A 24,897-nucleotide genomic window follows, 5' to 3' on the forward strand; every position below is an offset into this window, starting at 1 on the left:
ACTACCTGTCAGTCCAGGTGTGTATCCTGTATGTGCTACCTGTCAGTCCAGGTGTGTATCCTGTATGTCCTACCTGTCAGTCCAGGTGTGTATCCTGTATGTACTACCTGTCAGTCCAGGTGTGTATCCTGTATGTACTACCTGACAGTCCAGGTGTGTATCCTGTATGTACTACCTGTCAGTCCAGGTGTGTATCCTGTATGTACTACCTGAATGTCCAGGTGTGTATCCTGTATGTACTACCTGTCAGTCCAGGTGTGTATCCTGTATGTACTACCTGTCAGTCCAGGTGTGTATCCTGTATGTCCTACCTGTCAGTCCAGGTGTGTATCCTGTATGTACTACCTGTCAGTCCAGTTGTGTATCCTGTATGTACTACCTGACAGTCCAGGTGTGTATCCTGTATGTACTACCTGACAGTCCAGGTGTGTATCCTGTTTGTACTACCTGTCAGTCCAGGTGTGTATCCTGTATGTACTACCTGACAGTCCAGGTGTGTATCCTGTATGTACTACCTGACAGTCCAGGTGTGTATCCTGTATGTACTACCTGACAGTCCAGGTGTGCATCCTGTATGTACTACCTGTCAGTCCAGGTGTGTATCCTGTATGTACTACCTGTCAGTCCAGGTGTGTATCCTGTATGTACTACCTGTCAGTCCAGGTGTGTATCCTGTATGTACTACCTGTCAGTCCAGGTGTGTATCCTGTATGTACTACCTGTCAGACCAGTTGTTTATCCTGTATGTACTACCTGACAGTCCAGGTGTGTATCCTGTATGTACTACCTGTCAGTCCAGTTGTGTATCCTGTATGTACTACCTGACAATCCAGGTGTGTATCCTGTATGTACTACCTGACAGTTCAGGTGTGTATCCTGTATGTACTACCTGACAGTCCAGGTGTGTCCTGTATGTACTACCTGACATTCCAGGTGTGTATCCTGTATGTACTACCTGTCAGTCCAGGTGTGTATCCTGTCTGTACTACCTGTCAGTCCAGGTGTGTATCCTGTATGTACTACCTGACAGTCCAGGTGTGTATCCTGTATGTACTACCTGACAGTCCAGGTGTGTATCCTGTATGTCCTACCTGTCAGTCCAGGTGTGTATCCTGTATGTACTACCTGTCAGTCCAGTTGTGTATCCTGTATGTACTACCTGTCAGTCCAGGTGTGTATCCTGTACGTACTACCTGTCAGTCCAGGTGTGTATCCTGTATGTACTACCTGTCAGTCCAGGTGTGTATCCTGTATTTACTACCTGACAGTCCAGGTGTGTATCCTGTATGTACTACCTGACAGTCCAGGTGTGTATCCTGTATGTACTACCTGACAGTCCAGGTGTGTATCCTGTATGTACTACCTGACAGTCCAGGTGTGTATCCTGTATGTACTACCTGTCAGTCCAGGTGTGTATCCTGTATGTACTACCTGTCAGTCCAGGTGTGTATCCTGTATGTCCTACCTGTCAGTCCAGGTATGTATCCTGTATGTACTACCTGTCAGTCCAGGTGTGTATCCTGTATGTACTACCTGACAGTCCAGGTGTGTATCCTGTATGTACTACCTGTCAGTCCAGGTGTGTATCCTGTATGTACTACCTGACAGTCCAGGTGTGTATCCTGTATGTACTACCTGTCAGTCCAGGTGTGTATCCTGTATGTACTACCTGTCAGTCCAGGTGTGTATCCAGTATGTCCTACCTGTCAGTCCAGGTGTGTATCCTGTATGTACTACCTGTCAGTCCAGTTGTGTATCCTGTATGTACTACCTGACAGTCCAGGTGTGTATCCTGTATGTACTACCTGACAGTCCAGGTGTGTATCCTGTTTGTACTACCTGTCAGTCCAGGTGTGTATCCTGTATGTACTACCTGACAGTCCAGGTGTGTATCCTGTATGTACTACCTGACAGTAAAGGTGTGTATCCTGTATGTACTACCTGACAGTCCAGGTGTGTATCCTGTATGTACTACCTGTCAGTCCAGATGTGTATCCTCTATGTACTACCTGTCAGTCCAGGTGTGTATCCTGTATGTACTACCTGTCAGTCCAGGTGTGTATCCGGTATGTACTACCTGTCAGTCCAGGTGTGTATCCTGTATGTACTACCTGTCAGTCCAGTTGTTTATCCTGTATGTACTACCTGACAGTCCAGGTGTGTATCCTGTATGTACTACCTGTCAGTCCAGTTGTGTATCCTGTATGTACTACCTGACAATCCAGGTGTGTATCCTGTATGTACTACCTGACAGTCCAGGTGTGTATCCTGTATGTACTACCTGACAGTCCAGGTGTGTCCTGTATGTACTACCTGACAGTCCAGGTGTGTATCCTGTATGTACTACCTGTCAGTCCAGGTGTGTATCCTGTCTGTACTACCTGTCAGTCCAGGTGTGTATCCTGTATGTACTACCTGACAGTCCAGGTGTGTATCCTGTATGTACTACCTGACAGTCCAGGTGTGTATCCTGTATGTCCTACCTGTCAGTCCAGGTGTGTATCCTGTATGTACTACCTGTCAGTCCAGTTGTGTATCCTGTATGTACTACCTGTCAGTCCAGGTGTGTATCCTGTACGTACTACCTGTCAGTCCAGGTGTGTATCCTGTATGTACTACCTGTCAGTCCAGGTGTGTATCCTGTATGTACTACCTGACAGTCCAGGTGTGTATCCTGTATGTACTACCTTACAGTCCAGGTGTGTATCCTGTATGTACTACCTGACAGTCCAGGTGTGTATCCTGTATGTACTACCAGACAGTCCAGGTGTGTATCCTGTATGTACTACCTGACAGTCCAGGTGTGTATCCTGTATGTACTACCTGACAGTCCAGGTGTGTATCCTGTATGTACTACCTGACAGTCCAGGTGTGTATCCTGTATGTACTACCTGTCAGTCCAGGTGTGTATCCTGTATGTACTACCTGTCAGTCCAGGTGTGTATCCTGTATGTCCTACCTGACAGTCCAGGTGTGTATCCTGTATGTACTACCTGTCAGTCCAGGTGTGTATCCTGTATGTACTACCTGACAGTCCAGGTGTGTATCCTGTATGTACTACCTGACAGTCCAGGTGTGTATCCTGTATGTACTACCTGACAGTCCAGGTGTGTATCCTGTATGTACTTCCTGACAGTCCAGGTGTGTATCCTGTATGTACTACCTGTCAGTCCAGGTGTGTATCCTGTATGTACTACCTGACAGTCCAGGTGTGTATCCTGTATGTACTACCTGACAGTCCAGGTGTGTATCCTGTATGTACTACCTGACAGTCCAGGTGTGTATCCTGTATGTACTACCTGTCAGTCCAGGTGTGTATCCTGTATGTACTACCTGACAGTCCAGGTGTGTATCCTGTATGTACTACCTGTCAGTCCAGGTGTGTATCCTGTATGTACTACCTGTCAGTCCAGGTGTGTATCCTGTATGTACTACCTGTCAGTCCAGGTGTGTATCCTGTATGTACTACCTGACAGTCCAGGTGTGTATCCTGTCTGTACTACCTTTCAGTCCAGGTGTGTATCCTGTATGTACTACCTGTCAGTCCAGGTGTGTATCCTGTATGTACTACCTGTCAGTCCAGGTGTGTATCCTGTATGTACTACCTGTCAGTCCAGGTGTGTATCCTGTATGTACTACCTGACAGTCCAGGTGTGTATCCTGTATGTACTACCTGACAGTCCAGATGTATATCCTGTATGTACTACCTGACAGTCCAGGTGTGTATCCTGTATGTACTACCTGTCAGTCCAGGTGTGTATCCTGTATGTACTACCTGACAGTCCAGGTGTGTATCCTGTATGTACTACCTGTCAGTCCAGGTGTGTATCCTGTATGTACTACCTGTCAGTCCAGGTGTGTATCCTGTATGTACTACCTGTCAGTCCAGGTGTGTATCCTGTATGTACTACCTGACAGTCCAGGTGTGTATCCTGTATGTACTACCTGACAGTCCAGGTGTGTATCCTGTCTGTACTACCTGACAGTCCAGGTGTGTATACTGTATGTACTACCTGTCAGTCCAGGTGTGTATCCTGTATGTACTACCTGTCAGTCCAGGTGTGTATCCTGTATGTACTACCTGTCAGTCCAGGTGTGTATCCTGTATGTACTACCTGTCAGTCCAGGTGTGTATCCTGTATGTACTACCTGACAGTCCAGGTGTGTATCCTGTATGTACTACCTGACAGTCCAGGTGTGTATCCTGTCTGTACTACCTGACAGTCCAGGTGTGTATACTGTATGTACTACCTGTCAGTCCAGGTGTGTATCCTGTCTGTACTACCTGACAGTCCAGGTGTGTATCCTGTATGTACTACCTGTCAGTCCAGGTGTGTATCCTGTCTGTACTACCTTTCAGTCCAGGTGTGTATCCTGTATGTACTACCTGTCAGTCCAGGTGTGTATCCTGTATGTACTACCTGACAGTCCAGGTGTGTATCCTGTATGTCCTACCTGTCAGTCCAGGTGTGTATCCTGTATGTACTACCTGTCAGTCCAGTTGTGTATCCTGTACGTACTACCTGTCAGTCCAGGTGTGTATCCTGTATGTACTACCTGTCAGTCCAGGTGTGTATTCTGTATGTACTACCTGTCAGTCCAGGTGTGTATCCTGTATGTACTACCTGACAGTCCAGGTGTGTATCCTGTATGTACTACCTGTCAGTCCAGGTGTGTATCCTGTATGTACTACCTGACAGTCCAGGTGTGTATCCTGTATGTATTACCTGACAGTCCAGGTGTGTATCCTGTATGTACTACCTGACAGTCCAGGTATGTATCCTGTTTGTACTACCTGTCAGTCCAGGTGTGTATCCTGTATGTACTACCTGACAGTCTAGGTGTGTATCCTGTATGTACTACCTGACAGTCCAGGTGTGTATCCTGTATGTACTACCTGTCAGTCCAGTTGTGTATCCTGTATGTACTACCTGACAGTCCAGGTGTGTATCCTGTATGTACTACCTGACAGTCCAGGTGTGTATCCTGTATGTACTACCTGTCAGTCCAGGTGTGTATCCTGTATGTACTACCTGTCAGTCCAGGTGTGTATCCTGTATGTCCTACCTGACAGTCCAGGTGTGTATCCTGTATGTACTACCTGTCAGTCCAGGTGTGTATCCTGTATGTACTACCTGACAGTCCAGGTGTGTATCCTGTATGTACTACCTGACAGTCCAGGTGTGTATCCTGTATGTACTACCTGACAGTCCAGGTGTGTATCCTGTATGTACTTCCTGACAGTCCAGGTGTGTATCCTGTATGTACTACCTGACAGTCCAGGTGTGTATCCTGTATGTACTACCTGTCAGTCCAGGTGTGTATCCTGTATGTACTACCTGACAGTCCAGGTGTGTATCCTGTATGTACTACCTGTCAGTCCAGGTGTGTATCCTGTATGTACTACCTGACAGTCCAGGTGTGTATCCTGTATGTACTACCTGTCAGTCCAGGTGTGTATACTGTATGTACTACCTGACAGTCCAGGTGTGTATCCTGTTTGTACTACCTGTCAGTCCAGGTGTGTATCCTGTATGTACTACCTGACAGTCCAGGTGTGTATCCTGTATCTACTACCTGACAGTCCAGGTGTGTATCCTGTATGTACTACCTGACAGTCCAGATGTATATCCTGTATGTACTACCTGACAGTCCAGGTGTGTATCCTGTATGTACTACCTGTCAGTCCAGGTGTGTATCCTGTATGTACTACCTGACAGTCCAGGTGTGTATCCTGTATGTACTACCTGTCAGTCCAGGTGTGTATCCTGTATGTACTACCTGTCAGTCCAGGTGTGTATCCTGTATGTACTACCTGTCAGTCCAGGTGTGTATCCTGTATGTACTACCTGACAGTCCAGGTGTGTATCCTGTATGTACTACCTGACAGTCCAGGTGTGTATCCTGTCTGTACTACCTGACAGTCCAGGTGTGTATACTGTATGTACTACCTGTCAGTCCAGGTGTGTATCCTGTATGTACTACCTGTCAGTCCAGGTGTGTATCCTGTATGTACTACCTGTCAGTCCAGGTGTGTATCCTGTATGTACTACCTGTCAGTCCAGGTGTGTATCCTGTATGTACTACCTGACAGTCCAGGTGTGTATCCTGTATGTACTACCTGACAGTCCAGGTGTGTATCCTGTCTGTACTACCTGACAGTCCAGGTGTGTATACTGTATGTACTACCTGTCAGTCCAGGTGTGTATCCTGTCTGTACTACCTGACAGTCCAGGTGTGTATCCTGTATGTACTACCTGTCAGTCCAGGTGTGTATCCTGTCTGTACTACCTTTCAGTCCAGGTGTGTATCCTGTATGTACTACCTGTCAGTCCAGGTGTGTATCCTGTATGTACTACCTGACAGTCCAGGTGTGTATCCTGTATGTCCTACCTGTCAGTCCAGGTGTGTATCCTGTATGTACTACCTGTCAGTCCAGTTGTGTATCCTGTACGTACTACCTGTCAGTCCAGGTGTGTATCCTGTATGTACTACCTGTCAGTCCAGGTGTGTATTCTGTATGTACTACCTGTCAGTCCAGGTGTGTATCCTGTATGTACTACCTGACAGTCCAGGTGTGTATCCTGTATGTACTACCTGTCAGTCCAGGTGTGTATCCTGTATGTACTACCTGACAGTCCAGGTGTGTATCCTGTATGTATTACCTGACAGTCCAGGTGTGTATCCTGTATGTACTACCTGACAGTCCAGGTATGTATCCTGTTTGTACTACCTGTCAGTCCAGGTGTGTATCCTGTATGTACTACCTGACAGTCCAGGTGTGTATCCTGTATGTACTACCTGACAGTCCAGGTGTGTATCCTGTATGTACTACCTGTCAGTCCAGTTGTGTATCCTGTATGTACTACCTGACAGTCCAGGTGTGTATCCTGTATGTACTACCTGACAGTCCAGGTGTGTATCCTGTATGTACTACCTGTCAGTCCAGGTGTGTATCCTGTATGTACTACCTGTCAGTCCAGGTGTGTATCCTGTATGTCCTACCTGACAGTCCAGGTGTGTATCCTGTATGTACTACCTGTCAGTCCAGGTGTGTATCCTGTATGTACTACCTGACAGTCCAGGTGTGTATCCTGTATGTACTACCTGACAGTCCAGGTGTGTATCCTGTATGTACTACCTGACAGTCCAGGTGTGTATCCTGTATGTACTTCCTGACAGTCCAGGTGTGTATCCTGTATGTACTACCTGACAGTCCAGGTGTGTATCCTGTATGTACTACCTGTCAGTCCAGGTGTGTATCCTGTATGTACTACCTGACAGTCCAGGTGTGTATCCTGTATGTACTACCTGTCAGTCCAGGTGTGTATCCTGTATGTACTACCTGACAGTCCAGGTGTGTATCCTGTATGTACTACCTGTCAGTCCAGGTGTGTATACTGTATGTACTACCTGACAGTCCAGGTGTGTATCCTGTTTGTACTACCTGTCAGTCCAGGTGTGTATCCTGTATGTACTACCTGACAGTCCAGGTGTGTATCCTGTATCTACTACCTGACAGTCCAGGTGTGTATCCTGTATGTACTACCTGACAGTCCAGGTGTGTATCCTGTATGTACTACCTGACAGTCCAGGTGTGTATCCTGTATGTACTACCTGTCAGTCCAGGTGTGTATCCTGTTTGTACTACCTGTCAGTCCAGGTGTGTATCCTGTATGTACTAGCTGACAGTCCAGGTGTGTATCCTATATGTACTACCTGACAGTCCAGGTGTGTATCCTGTATCTACTACCTGACAGTCCAGGTGTGCGTTCTGGTGAGGCTGTTCAGGGAAGTCGTGACGGGCCATTACCGAAACCCTCTCACTCATCTGTTTTTGCACCATCAGCACCTAACAACAGAACAACAGGAAAGAAATGCTGCATTATTTATGGGTGGGAATTACCGGTTTTGAGGTGGTAAATATGAGTTAGGTGCATTCACGTTTTGAACTGGTTCTTATGGGAAAAAAACACATGTAAGGTGGGGGGGATACCACTCAACATGGAGGTCATTGGAGGCTTGTGGTTCGCCCTTTTTTTGCCCATTAAAAAGTACATCCAGAACTGCTTACAGTTCCAGTATCAAACAGAAGATGCATCAATGATTCGTATATTGAAGAGTCATAAACAATAACTGCTGAAGATGCCCGCCTTGCTCGTTTTCTTTTTTTGTGTTGACAAATGACGATGTGTAAGAGGGGAAACTCGGAGCTCAGGGACGATAGACGAGTTAACCGCTAAGTTATTACCAGTTGGAGAGGCGTTCAAGCGGATTTTTTTCCAAGTCGTATGCTGGTACTTATGAAATTACGCGATGTTGTGAACGCGTCTCAATTGCGATCCTACACACTAAGAAAATAGGGTGCCTCAAGGGTTGTTTGGGAAGGGTGAAGTTGGGAACAATATAGAACCATCACCCAGCGGTCTAAGGCATTGCATCTCAGTGTTAGAGGCGTCACTGCAATACCTGGTTCGAATCCAGACTGCATCACATCCGGCCGCGATTGGGAGTCCCATAAGGCGGCGCACAATTGGCCCAGCGTCATCCGGATTTCGCCAGGGTGGGCCGTCATTGTAAATAAGAATTTGTTCTTATCCGACTAGCCTAGTTAAATAAAAAATTCATAAATACAAGTTATTCAAAGAACCCTCTGAGCCTTTCAGTGGCTCTTTACAGTTCACAAGATGGTTCTTTCCTCTTTTAGTGATAATTATAATGTAGTGGAGGCGGATCGTTACATCATGAGGGGGCGTGGTTTGTGTACATCTCTTTTAGTGATAATTATAATGTAGTGGAGGCGGATCATTACATCACGAGGGGGCGTGGTTTGTGTACGTCTCTTTTAGTGATAATTATAATGTAGTGGAGGCGGATCGTTACATCATGAGAGGGCGTGGTTTGTGTACATCTCTTTTAGTGATAATTATAATGTAGTGGAGGCGGATCATTACATCATGAGGGGGCGTGGTTTGTGTATATCTCTTTCAGTGATAATTATAATGTAGTGGAGGCGGATCATTACATCATGAGGGGGCGTGGTTTGTGTACGTCTCTTTTAGTGATAATTATAATGTAGTGGAGGCGGATCATTACATCATGAAGGGGCGTGGTTTGTGTACGTCTCTTTTAGTGATAATTATAATGTAGTGGAGGCGGATCATTACATCATGAAGGGGCGTGGTTTGTGTACATCTCTTTTAGTGATAATTATAATGTAGTGGAGGCGGATCGTTACATCATGAGGGGGCGTGGTTTGTGTACATCTCTTTTAGTGATAATTATAATGTAGTGGAGGCGGATCGTTACATCATGAAGGGGCGTGGTTTGTGTACATCTCTTTTAGTGATAATTATAATGTAGTGGAGGCGGATCGTTACATCATGAGGGGGCGTGGTTTGTGTACATCTCTTTTAGTGATAATTATAATGTAGTGGAGGCGGATCATTACATCACGAGGGGGCGTGGTTTGTGTACATCTCTTTTAGTGATAATTATAATGTAGTGGAGGCGGATCATTACATCACGAGGGGGCGTGGTTTGTGTACATCTCTTTTAGTGATAATTATAATGTAGTGGAGGCGGATCATTACATCACGAGGGGGCGTGGTTTGTGTATATCTCTTTAAGTGATAATTATAATGTAGTGGAGGCGGATCGTTACATCACGAGGGGGCGTGGTTTGTGTATATCTCTTTTAGTGATAATTCCAATGTAGTGGAGGCGGATCATTACATCACGAGGGGGCGTGGTTTGTGCTACCTTGAGTGACAGTCCTTCCAGTTGATCCAGTGTGTTGTGTGATGCTGTTCCATATTATATCTGAATGTGGTCAGTGACGGGGTCTTGAGAAAGACTCGCGTCCGGCCGTGTGCCAATTGAGAACAGTTGACTAAGTCAGTAGTTTCTCTCCTCAGGGACCCTCAGCTGTTCCAGAACTAGTTCACTTGATTCAACTCGTCAATTAAAGGGAAAATCCACTCAGAAACTATCTTTTGGTATTTTTGTCATTAGTCCATGATGCATTTTACATCATCACGATGATGTGGCTGGTAACACTTTGCTTCTTGAAAACTTGACTGCTGACATGCAAAACATGTTGGGTCTATCAACATTTGACTAATGAAAAACATACCAAAATATAATGTTTAAGTGGTTTCCCTTTAAAACAGTAATAACAGCTAAGAAATTGTAACAATATATTATGGCTGACCAGAATAAAATACCCTGTATGGTTCTTCAAAAGGATCTATAAAGAACCTTTAGGACTGAGAAAGGTTCTTTATAGAACCATTCTCCATAAAGGTTCTTTATAGAACCATACAACATGGTTCTAAATAGCCCCCAAAAGGGTTTTAACCATAGCAGAAACTCTAACCCTTTCTCTGTGTTATATAGAACCTTTTTTAAATGAGTTCTTTATAGCACCATACAGGTTCCATTTAGAACCTTCTGATTGTGGTTCTTTATAGAACCTTCAGAAAAGGTTTTTTATTTTAACTAGGCAAGTCAGTTAAGAACAAATTCTTATTTAGAATGACGGCCTACACCGGCCAAACCTGGACGACGCTGGGCCAATTGTGAGCTGCGCTATGGGTTGTGATACAGCCTGGATTCGAACCAGGGTGGTGTCTGTAGTGACGCCTCAAGCACTGAGATGCAGTGCCTTAGACCGCTGTGCCACTAGGGAGTATACGGTGCACTACTTTATACAGGGAATAGGGAGCTATTTGGGATGCATCCTTGGACTTTACTGTGTTTAGCCCGCAACAGTGTAAAGTAGTGCTGTTTTAACAATGGTATTATGACTTTATATGTACAACCAGGTACCATTTAAGGTGTAAAGTTGTGCTTATACCGGTGTAATAACACTAAATACTTGAGCAATACATTTGTAATAACATGTAATATGATAGTTATTGCTCTGTAAGAGCAAAGTCATGGAGTTAATGGTTAACCAGTCCACTAACCTCTGTGGCACTGCTGTGGCTCAGGGCCTAGTAATGGTTAACCAGTCCACTAACCTCTGTGGCACTGCTGTGGCTCAGGGCCTAGTAATGGTTAACCAGTCCACTAACCTCTGTGGCACTGCTGTGGCTCAGGGCCTAGTAATGGTTAACCAGTCCACTAACCTCTGTGGCACTGCTGTGGCTCAGGGCCCAGTAATGGTTAACCAGTCCACTAACCTCTGTGGCACTGCTGTGGCTCAGGGCCTAGTAATGGTTAACCAGTCCACTAACCTCTGTGTCACTGCTGTGGCTCAGGGCCTAGTAATGGTTAACCAGTCCACTAACCTCTGTGGCACTGCTGTGGCTCAGGGCCTATTAATGGAGTTAATGGTTAACCAGTCCACTAACCTCTGTGGCACTGCTGTGGCTCAGGGCCTAGTAATGGTTAACCAGTCCACTAACCTCTGTGGCACTGCCGTGGCTCAGGGCCTAGTAATGGTTAACCAGTCCACTAACCTCTGTGGCACTGCTGTGGCTCAGGGCCTAGTAATGGTTAACCAGTCCACTAACCTCTGTGGCACTGCTGTGGCTCAGGGCCTAGTAATGGTTAACCAGTCCACTAACCTCTGTGGCACTGCCGTGACTCAGGGCCTGTTCAGTAAAACTACAGCTGCTCTGGATGTGGTCCTTCCCCTGGAGGAGAGTGGAGAGCTGGGCCTGGAGCACCTGGACACGGGGAGGAGAGAGGAGGGAGAGATGGTTAGAGACAGGGAGGAGAGGATGGAGAGATGGTTAGAGACAGGGAGGAGAAACGAGGGAGAGATGGTTAGAGACAGGGAGGAGAGAGGATGGAGAGATGGTTAGAGACAGGGAGGAGAGAGGATGGAGAGATGGTTAGAGACAGGGAGGAGAGAGGAGGGAGAGATGGTTAGAGACAGGGAGGAGAGAAGATGGAGAGATGGTTAGAGACAGGGAGGAGAGAGGAGGGAGAGATGGTTAGAGACAGGGAGGAGAGAGGATGGAGAGATGGTTAGAGACAGGGAGGAGAGAGGATGGAGAGATGTTTGAGACAGGGAGGAGAGAGGATGGAGAGATGGTTAGAGACAGGGAGGAGAGAGGATGGAGAGATGGTTAGAGACAGGGAGGAGAGAGGAGGGAGAGATGGTTAGAGACAGGGAGGAGAGAGGATGGAGAGATGTTTGAGACAGGGAGGAGAGAGGATGGAGAGATGGTTAGAGACAGGGAGGAGAGAGGATGGAGAGATGGTTAGAGACAGGGAGGAGAGAGGAGGGAGAGATGGTTAGAGACAGGGAGGAGAGAGGATGGAGAGATGGTTAGAGACAGGGAGGAGAGAGGAGGGAGAGATGGTTAGAGACAGGGAGGAGAGAGGATGGAGAGATGGTTAGAGACAGGGAGGAGAGAAGATGGAGAGATGGTTAGAGACAGGGAGGAGAGACGAGGGAGAGATGGTTAGAGACAGGGAGGAGAGAGCATGGAGAGATGGTTAGAGACAGGGAGGAGAGGATGGAGAGATGGCTAGAGACAGGGAGGAGAGACGAGGGGGAGATGGTTAGAGACAGGGAGGAGAGAGCATGGAGAGATGGTTAGAGACAGGGAGGAGAGAAGATGGAGAGATGGTTAGAGACAGGGAGGAGAGACGATGGAGAGATGGCTAGAGACAGGGAGGAGAGGATGGAGAGATGGCTAGAGACAGGGAGGAGAGACGAGGGAGAGATGGTTAGAGACAGGGAGGAGAGAGCATGGAGAGATGGTTAGAGACAGGGAGGAGAGAAGATGGAGAGATGGTTAGAGACAGGGAGGAGAGACGATGGAGAGATGGTTAGAGACAGGGAGGAGAGGAGGGAGAGATAGGTAAAGACAGGTAGGAGAGGATGGAGAGATAGACAGGGAGGAGAGGATTGAAGTTGGCCTTACTGCAATCAGTCCATAGAAATGCATATAATAACAGATTTATACATGTAAACACAGATAGTCAAGCCCAAAAAACGATCTAAAGGAAGGGGGTGTGTCTAGCTTTAAGGGGTGTGTCTAGCCTAAAGGGGGTGTGTCTGACCCATAGTGGGTGTGTCTGGCCCAGAGAGGGTGTGTCTAGCTTTAAGGGGTGTGTCTGACCTTCTGCTTGGCGCCGTATATGTTCTCCAGGTCATTGATGAGGGCTGTCTTCCTGAGCTGTAGCGCCCTCTCCAGCTCCTCGAAGGTACTGCTGATCTCAGTCACCGCCTCGTTCTTCCTGTCTGTCAGCTGCTTGGAGATCTCCCCTACCAGCTCTATAGCTGCTGTTAGCTGGGGCAGTCTAAAGGGAGGGAGAGAGGGGGGGGGAGGGGGGGGGAGGAGAAAATAGAAAAGAGGAAGAGCAGAGGGAGGAGGAGGAAAGAGAAGGGGGAGGAGGAGAGAGGAGGAGGAGGAAAGAGAAGGGGGGAGGAGGAGAGAGGAGGAGAGGAAAGAGAAGGGGGGAGGAGGAGAGAGATTGCAGTGCATTGCAGGAGAATCCAATGTTCCTTCTTCTGACCTCCTCCAGCTTTGATAGGGAGGTGAGGAATGGAGGAAATGATGAAGCAAGAGTTTAATGGCTAGTAAAGACACAGCCCTCATCTGAGTATATAGTATATAGGTATATCTGAGTATATAGCTATATATGAGCATATAGGTATATCTGAGTATATAGGTATATCTGAGAATATAGTTTATAGGTATATCTGAGTATATAGGTATATCTGAGTATATAGGTATATCTGAGAATATAGTTTATAGGTATATCTGAGTATATAGGTATATCTGAGTATATAGCTATATATGAGTATATAGTATATAGGTATATCTGAGTATCTAGTATATAGGTATATCTGAGTATCTAGTATATAGGTATATCTGAGAATATAGTTTATAGGTATATCTGCGTATATAGGTATATCTGAATATATAGTTTATAGGTATATCTGAGAATATAGGTATATCTGAGTATATAGGTATATCTGAGTATATAGTATATAGGTATATCTGAGTATGTAGGTATATCTGAGTATATAGTATATAGGTATATCTGAGTATATAGATATATCTGAGTATATAGGTATATCTGAGTATATAGTATATAGCTATATCTGAGTATATAGTATATAGGTATATCTGAGTATATAGTATATAGGTATATCTGAGTATATAGTATATAGGTATATCTGAGTATATAGTATATAGGTATATCTGAGTATATAGGTATATCTTAGTATATAGATATATCTGAGTATATAGTATATAGCTATATCTGAGTATATAGTATATAGCTATATCTGAGTTAATGTCAGAGTTAAGGTTAGAGTCAGAGTTAAGGTTAGAGTCAGAGTTAAGGTTAGAGTCAGAGTCAGAGTTAAGTTTAGAGTCAGAGTTAAGGTTAGAGTCAGAGTTAAGGTTAGAGTCAGAGTTAAGGTTAGAGTCAGAGTTAAGGTTAGAGTCAGAGTTAGAGTTAAGTTTAGAGTCAGAGTTAAGGTTAGAGTCAGAGTTAAGGTTAGAGTCAGAGTTAAGGTTAGAGTCAGAGTTAAGTTTAGAGTCAGAGTTAAGGTTAGAGTCAGAGTTAAGGTTAGAGTCAGAGTTAAGGCAAGAGTCAGAGTTAAGGCTAGTACGTGAATGTTTTGAGTCACAAAATGGTCGGCTCCTTGTATTACTTAGGCCTGCCTAGGCCAGTGAACGGTGTTGGCCTGCAATGGTCATGTGACCATGTGACATCACATCTAACCATAGCACCACCTTGAGTTTGAAAAACGGAAATGGCACTTGGATTGGAGCCGTTGCTATGGTCAGATGATATGAAAATGGAGCTCTTTGGCCATGCACACCAGTAGAGGGTTTGGAATAGGAAAACAGAAGCATATGCAGAAAAGGACCTCATACCTACTGTAAAATATGGTGGTGGATCATTCATGATATGGGGCTATTGTCACGTCCTGACCATAGAGAGCCCTTGTTTCTCTATGGTGTAGTAGGTCAGGGTGTGACAAGGGGGTGTTCTAGTTTAAAATTTCTATGTTGGTGTTTTGGTTTAGTTCCCAATTAGAGGCAGCTGGTAATCGTTGCCTCTAATTGGGGATCATATTTAAGTAGCTATTTTTCCCACCTGTGTTTGTGGGCTATTGTTTTGTGTTTGTGCACCACGTAGTCACGGTTTGTTGTTCGTTTATTGATGTATTTTGTTTCGCTAAGTTTCACTTTGGAATAAAGATGTGAAACTCTACACACGCTGCGCCTTGGCCCAGTTCTTACGACACCCGTGACAGCTATGTCAATAACTACATTTTGACAAAAATGCAGACAGACCCTTATAGTCCCAAGCTCTCGAACAATACATCTCATGGATGCAGCTGTTTATGTGAAATGATTGTGTATTCCACGTTTAGCCCTGGTTGTCCTAAAAATAAAATGGTACAACATTTCAATGTGAGTCTAAATATGAGGGCAGAGCAAGCAGATTAGAGGTGGCAGCGTAGCCTAGTGGTTAGAGTGTTGGACTAGTAATTGAAAGGTTGCAAGTTCAAATCCCTGAGCTGATAAGATACAAATCTGTCATTCTGCCCCTGAACGAGGCCGTTAACCCACTGTTCCCTGGTGGGCCGTCATTGAAAATAAGAATTTATTCTTAACTGACTTGCCTAGTTAAATAAAGGTAAAATTAATAACAGTATTTCTGTGGTTGCAATGAATTTGAATTTGACCAAGTAATACCAGGACATCTGGGTTTGGCCCGGGGTAGGCAGTTATTGTAAATAAGAATTTGTTCTTAACTGACTTGTGTAGTTAAATAAAAAAATTAAAAAACAATTCAAACATGCACCTGCCAGGAGGCTAACACATTATGGCCACAAGTGGATCTTCCAGCAAGACTATAATCCCAAGAACACATAAAAATCCACAAAGAAATTGGTTAATAGGCCACAAAATCAAGATTTTGCAAGTCTCTGGACTTGAACCCCATTTGAAAACCTGTGATTTGAATGGAAGAGGGCCAGTCAGCACAGAGGAACGATATCAAGGATCTGTAAAGATTCTGTATGGAGGAATGGTCTAAGATCCCTCCCAATGTGTTCTCCAATCTCATATATATAGTTGAGGGTCAGGGTTAGAGTGAGCATACCTATTGCGTATGGCGTCTAGCTGTGTCTTTAGTTGTGTTTTGTGCTGCTCCAGGACATCCCTCAGAGGGACGGTCACATGCTCTCTGTGCTCTCCCTTTGTACACTCCAGACACATGGCGGTCTCACATGACTCGCAGTAGAACTCCATCACCTGCAGGGGGAGACAAACACCACATTGCACCATTGTGTCCCAAGCACTTTAAGTGGTCCTGAACAGTCATTCTGATTCCCATGTAAAATAGCCTTTTCAACTACCAAAACATCACCAATAACATTTTTGTTTCCGCTAGAAAAATGCTCTGAATTTCAGCAAATTACTTTTTTTTCTCTCATGTCAAACTACCAGGAAGTCTGAAAAGACAGACGATGAGTGGTGCGGAGAACTCACCTTGACTAGCGGTTCTTTGAAAATGCCTACGTCAAACAACATGGACGCAGTGAGCAGTGTTGCGTCTCAAACAAATTGGCTTTTACGCAAAGAAACTCAAACAACGTTGGACATTGCATGCAACATCCAATCCTGTCATGGTTTCACAAATGATTTGTGAATTGTCAGCAACGTTTTATCAAGCAAGCTAGCTAGTTCATCTTGGATAATTTTTGTTGAGAATGGACAGGGAGAAGTCTGGGTACACTTCATACATTAAATATACTGACTAACATACAATTTTTTGGTTCATATAGCATGACTGTCAATCATGAGAAGACGTTTGCATGAATCTTTTGTTCGGCATGTCTCTTGATGTAATGACATCACAACTGCGTCTGAGTTTTGGGCAACCCTTCTCCTGCTTGTGTTCCATACTGGCTGAAGACCTTTCTAGCAAGTAACTAGCTAACCCCAGACACAGATGAAAGAGGAAACCTATAAGAATCTTTCCCTAAAGACGCCCGCATACTAGGTTTGATTTGCTCCTAGCAGGCCGAGCAAATGTCTGTGCCTCGCATACCCACTTAAAAAACCTTTGCTTGGAAAATGAGAAAAAAAGGAAATATTACACTTTGTCCCTCTTGAGACGCCGTAGCAACAACATAGCCAGTATACACTTCCTCAAAATAGTCCAAATTCATCTAAAATAAATCAAGAAATCTAACTAAGTTTCATTTTTGTGTGTTTTACTTTCGGGTTTATTCACTGGCTTCAAACAGCTGAAAATACAATAGTTTTGCTCACGGAAAATATATTTTACAGCAGTTTAGATGGTATAATGATTCTCTACACTACACTTGCTTGTTTGTAACATAATCTAAAATTAGACGATCTATGAGAATTTTAGTAACCAGGAAACGTCAGAGTGATTTCTGCATAGTGCACCTTTAAATTAGGTAAGAGAATAAGTGTGTTAAAATGAGGAGCATTTTGTGACGTCACAAAATGTCCTTAATAATCGCGCCTCCTTAATTCAAGTGTTTGGGTAGGGGACGAATAACTTTATGATCAAACTTTATCAGTGTAGTTAGGTCATAGTACAGGGATATGGTTTCATCCAAATGTCATCAAATGTTCCAGTATAATATTTTGATGACATTTGGATGAAACCATATCCCTGTACTATGGCCAAACTACTTCTCATTTTAACACACTTATTACACTGGAACTTTATACTGTATTTTACAGGTCCCACTTCCAATCATGGAAGACATGATTTTGACTGTGTGGAACCTTTAAGACATTATACTGGGGTCAGACATACTCATCACGATAATACATTATAATACATTATACCTGCATCATAATGCACTATACCTGCATCATAATACATCATAACAGGATGCCTTCAATAAATTGTTACTACATAATTCAACAAGTAAAACAAAATCAAGTGTTTGAGTCAGTTATCTTGCCTTGTGACCCCAAGATGTATTCACCATGGCTCACCAGCGGGGCAGTAGGGTCAGGGGGAGATGGGGTGGCAGGGGGTAATATAATGTACATTGTCCTGATGGTTGGGGCAGCAGACGGGCAATACGGGGATGTAGAGGGTGTTTCAGAAGGGTAGATGGGGTAGTAGAGTGGTATTAGTTGTAGTAGGGGGTAGTAGAGGGATATTAGTGGAAGTAGAGGGGTATTAGTGGTAGTAGGGGTAGTAGAGGGGTATTAGTGGAAGTAGAGGGGTATTAGTGGTAGTAGGGGGTAGTAGAGGGGTATTAGTGGTAGTAGGGGGTAGTAGAGGGGTATTAGTGGTGGTAGGGGGTAGTAGAGGGGTATTAGTGGTAGTAGAGGGGTATTAGTGGTATTAATGGTAGTAGGGGGTAGTAGAGGGGTATTAGTGGTAATAGGGGGCAGTAGAGCGGTATTAGGGGTAGTAGAGGGGTATTAGTGGTAATAGGGGGCAGTAGAGGGGTATTAGTGGTAGTAGAGGAGTATTAGTGGTAGTAGGGGGTAGTAGAGGGGTATTAGTGGTGGTAGGGGGTAGTAGAGGGGTATTAGTGGTAGTAGAGGGGTATTAGTGGTATTAATGGTAGTAGGGAGTAGTAGAGGGGTATTAGTGGTAATAGGGGGCAGTAGAGCGGTATTAGGGGTAGTAGAGGGGTATTAGTGGTAGTAGAGGGGTATTAGTGGTAGTAGAGGGGTATTAGTGGTAGTAGAGGAGTATTAGTGGTAGTAGAGGGGTATTAGTGGTAGTAGAGGGTAGTAGAGGGGTATTAGTGGAAGTAGAGGGGTAGTAGAGGGGTATTAGTGGTAATAGGGGGCAGTAGAGCGGTATTAGTGGTAGTCTAGGGGTATTAGTGGTCGTAGGGGCAGTATAGGGGTATTAGTGGTACTAAGGGCAGTAGAGGGGTATTAGTGGTAGTAGGACATGTAGGTGTAGTAGAGCGTAGAGGGGTATTAGTGGTAGTCTAGGGGTATTAGTGGTAGTAGAGTGGTATTAGTGGTAGTAGGGGCAGTAGGGTATTAGTGGTAGTAGGGGCAGTATAGGGGTATTAGTGGTAGTAGGACAGGTAGGTGTAGTAGAGCGTAGAGGGGTATCAGTGGTTGTAGGGGGTAGTAGAGGGGTATTAGTGGTTGTAGGGGGTAGTAGAGGGGTATTAGTGGTTGTAGGGGGCAGTAGAGGGGTATTAGTGGTAGTAGGACAGGTAGGTGTAGTAGAGCGTAGAGGGGTATCAGTGGTTGTAGGGGGTAGTAGAGGGGTATCAGTGGTTGTAGGGGGTAGTAGAGGGGTATCAGTGGTTGTAGGGGGCAGTAGAGGGGTATCAGTGGTTGTAGGGGGTAGTAGAGGGGTATTAGTGGTAGTAGGGGCAGTATAGGGGTATTAGTGGTAGTAGGACAGGTAGGTGTAGTAGAGCGTAGAGGGGTATCAGTGGTTGTAGGGGGTAGTAGAGGGGTATCAGTGGTTGTAGGGGGTAGTAGAGGGGTATTAGTGGTAGTAGGGGGGTAGTAGAGGGGTATTAGTGGTAGTAGGGGGTAGTAGAGGGGTATTAGTGGTAGTAGGGGGTAGTAGAGGGGTATTAGTGGTAGTAGGGGGCAGTATAGGGGTATTAGTGGTAGTAGGACAGGTAGGTGTAGTAGAGCGTAGAGGGGTATCAGTGGTTGTAGGGGGTAGTAGAGGGGTATTAGTGGTAGTAGGGGGTAGTAGAGGGGTATTAGTGGTAGTAGGGGGTAGTAGAGGGGTATTAGTGGTAGTAGGGGGTAGTAGAGGGGTATTAATGGTAGTAGAGGGGTATTAGTGGTATAAGGGGTAGTAGAGGGGTATTAGTGGTTGTAGGGGGTAGTAGAGGGGTATTAGTGGTTGTAGGGGGTAGTAGAGGGGTATCAGTGGTTGTAGGGGGGTAGTAGAGGGGTATTAGTGGTAGTAGGGGGTAGTAGAGGGGTATTATTGGTAGTAGGGGGTAGTAGAGGGGTATTAGTGGTTGTAGGGGGTAGTAGAGGGGTATTAGTGGTTGTAGGGGGTAGTAGAGGGGTATCAGTGGTTGTAGGGGGTAGTAGAGGGGTATTAGTGGTAGTAGGGGGTAGTAGAGGGGTATTAGTGGTAGTAGGGGGTAGTAGAGGGGTATTAGTGGTTGTAGGGGGTAGTAGAGGGGTATTAGTGGTTGTAGGGGGTAGTAGAGGGGTATCAGTGGTTGTAGGGGGTAGTAGGGGGGTATTAGTGGTTGTAGGGGGTAGTAGAGGGGTATTAGTGGTTGTAGGGGGTAGTAGAGGGGTATTAGTGGTTGTAGGGGGTAGTAGAGGGGTATTAGTGGTAGTATTTGGTATTTTATTTTATTTGTTGCAAAAGCAGCAGCTACTCTTCCTGCGGTTCACACAAAACATGAAACATAATACAGAACTACAGCAATTTACAAAAGGTCACGTGCCTACATATCAATACATACACACAAACTATCTAGATCAAATAGGGGAGAGGTGTTGTGCCGTGAGGTTTTACTTCATCTGTTTTTTAAACCAGGTTTGCTGTTCCTTTGAGCAATATGAGATGGGAGTTCCATGCACTAATGGCTCTATGGAATACTGTACGCTTTCTTGAATTTGTTCTGGATTTTGGGACTTTGAAAAGACCCCTGGTGGCATATCTGGTGGGGTGTGTGTGTGTGTGTGTGTGTGTGTCAGAGCTTTGTGTAAGTTGACTATGCAAACAATTTAAAACACATTCATGAAGACGTGCAGTCAGTCTCTCATCAACTCTTAGCCAAGAGAGACTGGTATGCATAGTATTGATGTTAGCCCTCTGATAACAGCAAAGAGCAAGACGTTCCGCTCTGTTCTGGGCCAGCAGCAGCTTAACTAGGTCTTTCCTTGCAGCACTCAACCACACGACTGGACAGTAATCAAGATAAGACAAAACTAGAGCCTGGGGGACTTGCTTTTTGGAGTGTGGAGTCAAAAAGCAGAGCATGTCTTTATTACGGATAGACCTCTCCCCATCTTTACAACCATTGAATCTACAGTTGAAGTCGGAAGTTTACATACACCTTAGCCAACTACATTTAAACTCAGTTTTTAACAATTCCTGACATTTAATCCTAGTAACAATTCCCTGTTTTAGGTCAGTTAGGATCACCACTTCACTTGAAGAATGTGAAATGTCGGAATAACGGTAGAGAGAATGATTTATTTCAGCTTTTATTTCTTTCATCACATTCCCAGTGGGTCAGAAGTGTACATACACTCAGTTAATATTTGGTAGCATTGCCTTTAAATTGTTTAACTTGGGTCAAATGTTTCGGGTAGCCTTCCACAAGCTTCCCACAATAAGTTGGGTGAATTTTGGCCCATTCCTCCTGACAGAGCTGGTGTAACTGAGTCAGGTTTGTAGGCCTCCTTGCTCGCACACGCTTTTTCAGTTCTGCCCACAGATTTTCTATAGGATGAGGTCAGGGCTTTGTGATGGCCAGTCCAATACCTTGACTTTGTTGTCCATAAGCCATTTTGCCACAACTTTGGAAGTATGCTTGGGGTCATTGTCCATTTGGAAGACCCATTTGCGACCAAGCTTTAACTTCCTGACTGATGTCTTGAGATGTTGCTTCAATATATCCACGTAATTTTCCTTCGTCATGATGCCATCTATTTTGTGAAGTGCACCAGTCCCTCCTGCAGCAAAGCACCCCCACAACATGATGCTGCCACCCCCGTGCTTCACGGTTGGGATGGTGTTCTTCGGCTTGCAAGCTTCCCCCTTTTTCCTCCAAATATAACAATGGTCATTATGGCCAAACAGTTCTATTTTTGTTTCATCAGACCAGAGGACATTTCTCCAAAAAGTACAGTCTTTGTCCCCATGTGCAGTTGCAAACCAAAGTCTGGCTTTTTTATGCCGGTTTTGGAGCAGTGGCTTCTTCCTTGCTGAGCGGCCTTTCAGGCTATGTCGATATAGGACTAGTTTTACTGTGGTATAGATACTTTTGTACCTGTTTCATCCAGCATCTTCACAAGGTCCTTTGCTGTTGTTCCGGGATTGATTTGCACTTTTCGCACCAAAGTATGTTCATCTCTAGGAGATAGAACGCGTCTCCTTCCTGAGCGGTATGACGGTTGCGTGGTCCCATGGTGTTAATACTTGCATACTATTGTTTGTACAGATTAATGTGGTACCTTCAGGCGTTTGAAAATTGCTCCCAAGGATGAACCAGACTTTTTGTGAGGTCTTGGCTGATTTCTTTTGATTTTCCCATGATGTCAAGCAAAGAGCCACTGAGTTTGAAGGTAGGCCTTGAAATACATCCACAGGTAAACCTCCAATTGACTCAAATTATGTCAGTTAGCCTATCAGAAGTTTCTAAAGACATGACATCATTTTCTGGAATTTTCCAAGCTGTTTAAAGGCACAGTCAACTTAGTGTATGTAAACTTCTGACCCACTGGAATTGTGATACAGTGAATTATAAGTGAAATAATCTGTCTGTAAACAATTGTTGGAAAAATTACTTGTGTCATGCACAAAGTAGATGTCCTACCCGACTTGCCAAAACTATAGTTTGTTAACAAGAAGTTTGTGGAGTGGTTGAAAACCAAGTTTTAATGACTCCAACCTAAGTGTATGTAAACTTCTGACTTCAACTGTATATTTTATGTCCATGACAGTTTACCATCTAAGGTAACGCCATGTCATTTAGTCTCCTCAACTTGTTCAACAGCCACACCATTCATTACCAGATTCAGCTGAGGTCTAGAACTTAAGAAATGATTTGTACCAAATACAATGCTCTTAGTTTTAGAGATGTTCAGGACCAGTTTATTACTGACCACCCATTCCAAAACTGACTGCAACACTTTGTTAAGGGTTTCAGTGACTTCATTAGCTGTGGTTGCTGATGCATATATGGTTGAGTCATCAGCATGCATGGACACACAGGCTTTGTTTAATGCCAGTGGCAGGTCATTGATAAAAATAGAAAAGAGTAGAGGGCCTCGAGAGCTACCCTGCGGTACACCACACTTTACATGTTTGACAATAGAGAAGCTTCCATTAAAGAAAACCCTCTGAGTTCTATTAGATAGATAGCTCTGAATCCATGATACGGCCGAGGTTGAAAAGCCATAACACATACGTTTCTCAACAACAGGTTATGGTCAATAATATCAAAGGCTCCACTGAAATCTAACAGTACAGCTCCCACAATCTCCTTATTATCAATGTCTTTCAACCAATCATGTCACGTGTCAGTGTGGTACATGTTGAGTGCTCTTCCCTATAAGCATGCTGAAAGTCTGTTGTTCATTTGTTTACAGAGAAATGTCATTGCATTAGGTAAAAAAAAAATCCCGAACAGTTTGCTAAGAGCTGGCAGCAAGCTGATAGGTCTGCTGTTAGAACCAGTAAAGGCTGCTTTACCACTCTTGGGTAGCGGAATTACTTTGGCTTCCCTCCAGGCCTGAGGACAAATACTTTTCTCGAGGCTCAAATTAAATATATAACAGATAGGAGTGGGTATAGAGTCAGCTACCATCCTCAGTAGCTTTCCATCTAAGCTGTCAATGGCATGAGGATTGTCATTATTGATCAATAACAATATTAGTAGTAGGGGGTAGTAGAGGGGTATTAGTGGTAGTAGGGGGTAGTAGAGGGGTATTAGTGGTAGTAGGGGGTAGTAGAGGGGTATTAGTGGTAGTAGGGGGTAGTAGAGGGGTAGTAGCGGGGTATTAGAGGTAGTAGAGGGGTATTAGAGGTAGTAGAGGGGTATTTGAGGTAGTTGGGGTAGTAGAGGGGTAGTAGAGGGGTATTAGAGGTAGTAGAGGGGCATTAGTGGTAGTAGGGGGTAGTAGAGGGGTATTAGTGGTAGTAGAGGGTAGTAGAGGGGTATTTGAGGTAGTAGAGGGGTATTAGTGGTAGTAGAGGGTAGTAGAGGGGTATTAGAGGTAGTAGAGGGGTATTAGTGGTAACAGAACCCTACCTTGCCCTCGTGGTTGGGGCAGCAGAGGGGTTTCCCTGCAGCAGCAGCATTAACTGACTCCAGGACACTACAGGCTTCAAGCCTCGAACACTCTGGATCCCTCTGGAGGACCTGACCACAACACAATCAAGATCAACATTTATTGAGACAGCATTTAAAACTTCTCAATATATTATATAATATAACAAAGGCTGTGTCTCAAACGAGACCCTATTCACCATACAGAACACACATACATTTGACTAGAGACCGAGGTGGAAGCAGCACATGTCTCCTGTCAAAGGTAGTAAACTATACAGCAGGATTCCTCAACTGAAGGCCTGCGGGTGGTTTTATAGTGGCCCCCAAAGTTTTCAGAGTAAAAAAAATATAGATAATTTTTAATTTATTTTATTGTTGGACATAGAAGACTGTAAAAAATACCAGGAAATCAGCTCCAAATGATTTTAATTTAAGAAATCTGTTCGTAGTAGAGAGACACATTTACATTTGTATATTATCACAAGGTTTAAAATTATTGTGTTTTTGTCAAATGTTATATCTGTTTGGGCTTCTTATGGTCATTTTGCAGTCTTCTAATTATATATAACTATGTTCAGCCCCCCGATCATTAGCGTGACTAAAGCTGTCCAATGAAAACAGACACCACAACACATTAAAGATATGGACAGCCATTATCCCAGAATGCTAATCAATGAAAATGCCTGTAAAATTCACTGCTCTGTTTTTTTTTGCTTGTTTACAGCTGGTCATGTCATAGGGGCCCGTTTTGCTACATCACCAACATTAAGAATAAAAGCTCTAATATGGCGTCTGTTCTAAAAAACCTGGCCCAACTCTCTTAATATATGGCTCTGCTCAAAAGGTAGTGCACTATGGGAAACTAGCCTGAAATCCAGACCTGTTTTATATATATTTAAACTTCTTGAACTAGACTGGTACACAGGCTATGACCTACCCACAACATAACA

At 44.4% G+C, this 24,897-nt stretch overlaps 1 protein-coding gene across 4 annotated transcripts in view; it reads right to left on the bottom strand.

The window, feature by feature from the left end:
- trim3b (tripartite motif containing 3b) overlaps nucleotides 1–24,897 on the bottom strand; it is a 103,471-nt gene that overhangs the window by 39,973 nt on the left and 38,601 nt on the right. For all 4 annotated transcript variants that reach the window (XM_029770359.1, XM_029770363.1, XM_029770361.1 and 1 more), the window contains 5 exons: nucleotides 23,927–24,037; nucleotides 16,093–16,244; nucleotides 13,083–13,263; nucleotides 11,574–11,675; nucleotides 7,754–7,852 (listed from right to left, as the gene is read on the bottom strand). In XM_029770359.1, the coding sequence (XP_029626219.1) occupies nucleotides 7,754–7,852; nucleotides 11,574–11,675; nucleotides 13,083–13,263; nucleotides 16,093–16,244; nucleotides 23,927–24,037 (645 nt within the window). The remainder of the gene's footprint in view (nucleotides 1–7,753; nucleotides 7,853–11,573; nucleotides 11,676–13,082; nucleotides 13,264–16,092; nucleotides 16,245–23,926; nucleotides 24,038–24,897) is intronic.

Source organism: Salmo trutta, chromosome 12, assembly GCF_901001165.1.
Source record: "Salmo trutta chromosome 12, fSalTru1.1, whole genome shotgun sequence".
NCBI classification, from domain to species: domain Eukaryota; kingdom Metazoa; phylum Chordata; class Actinopteri; order Salmoniformes; family Salmonidae; genus Salmo; species Salmo trutta.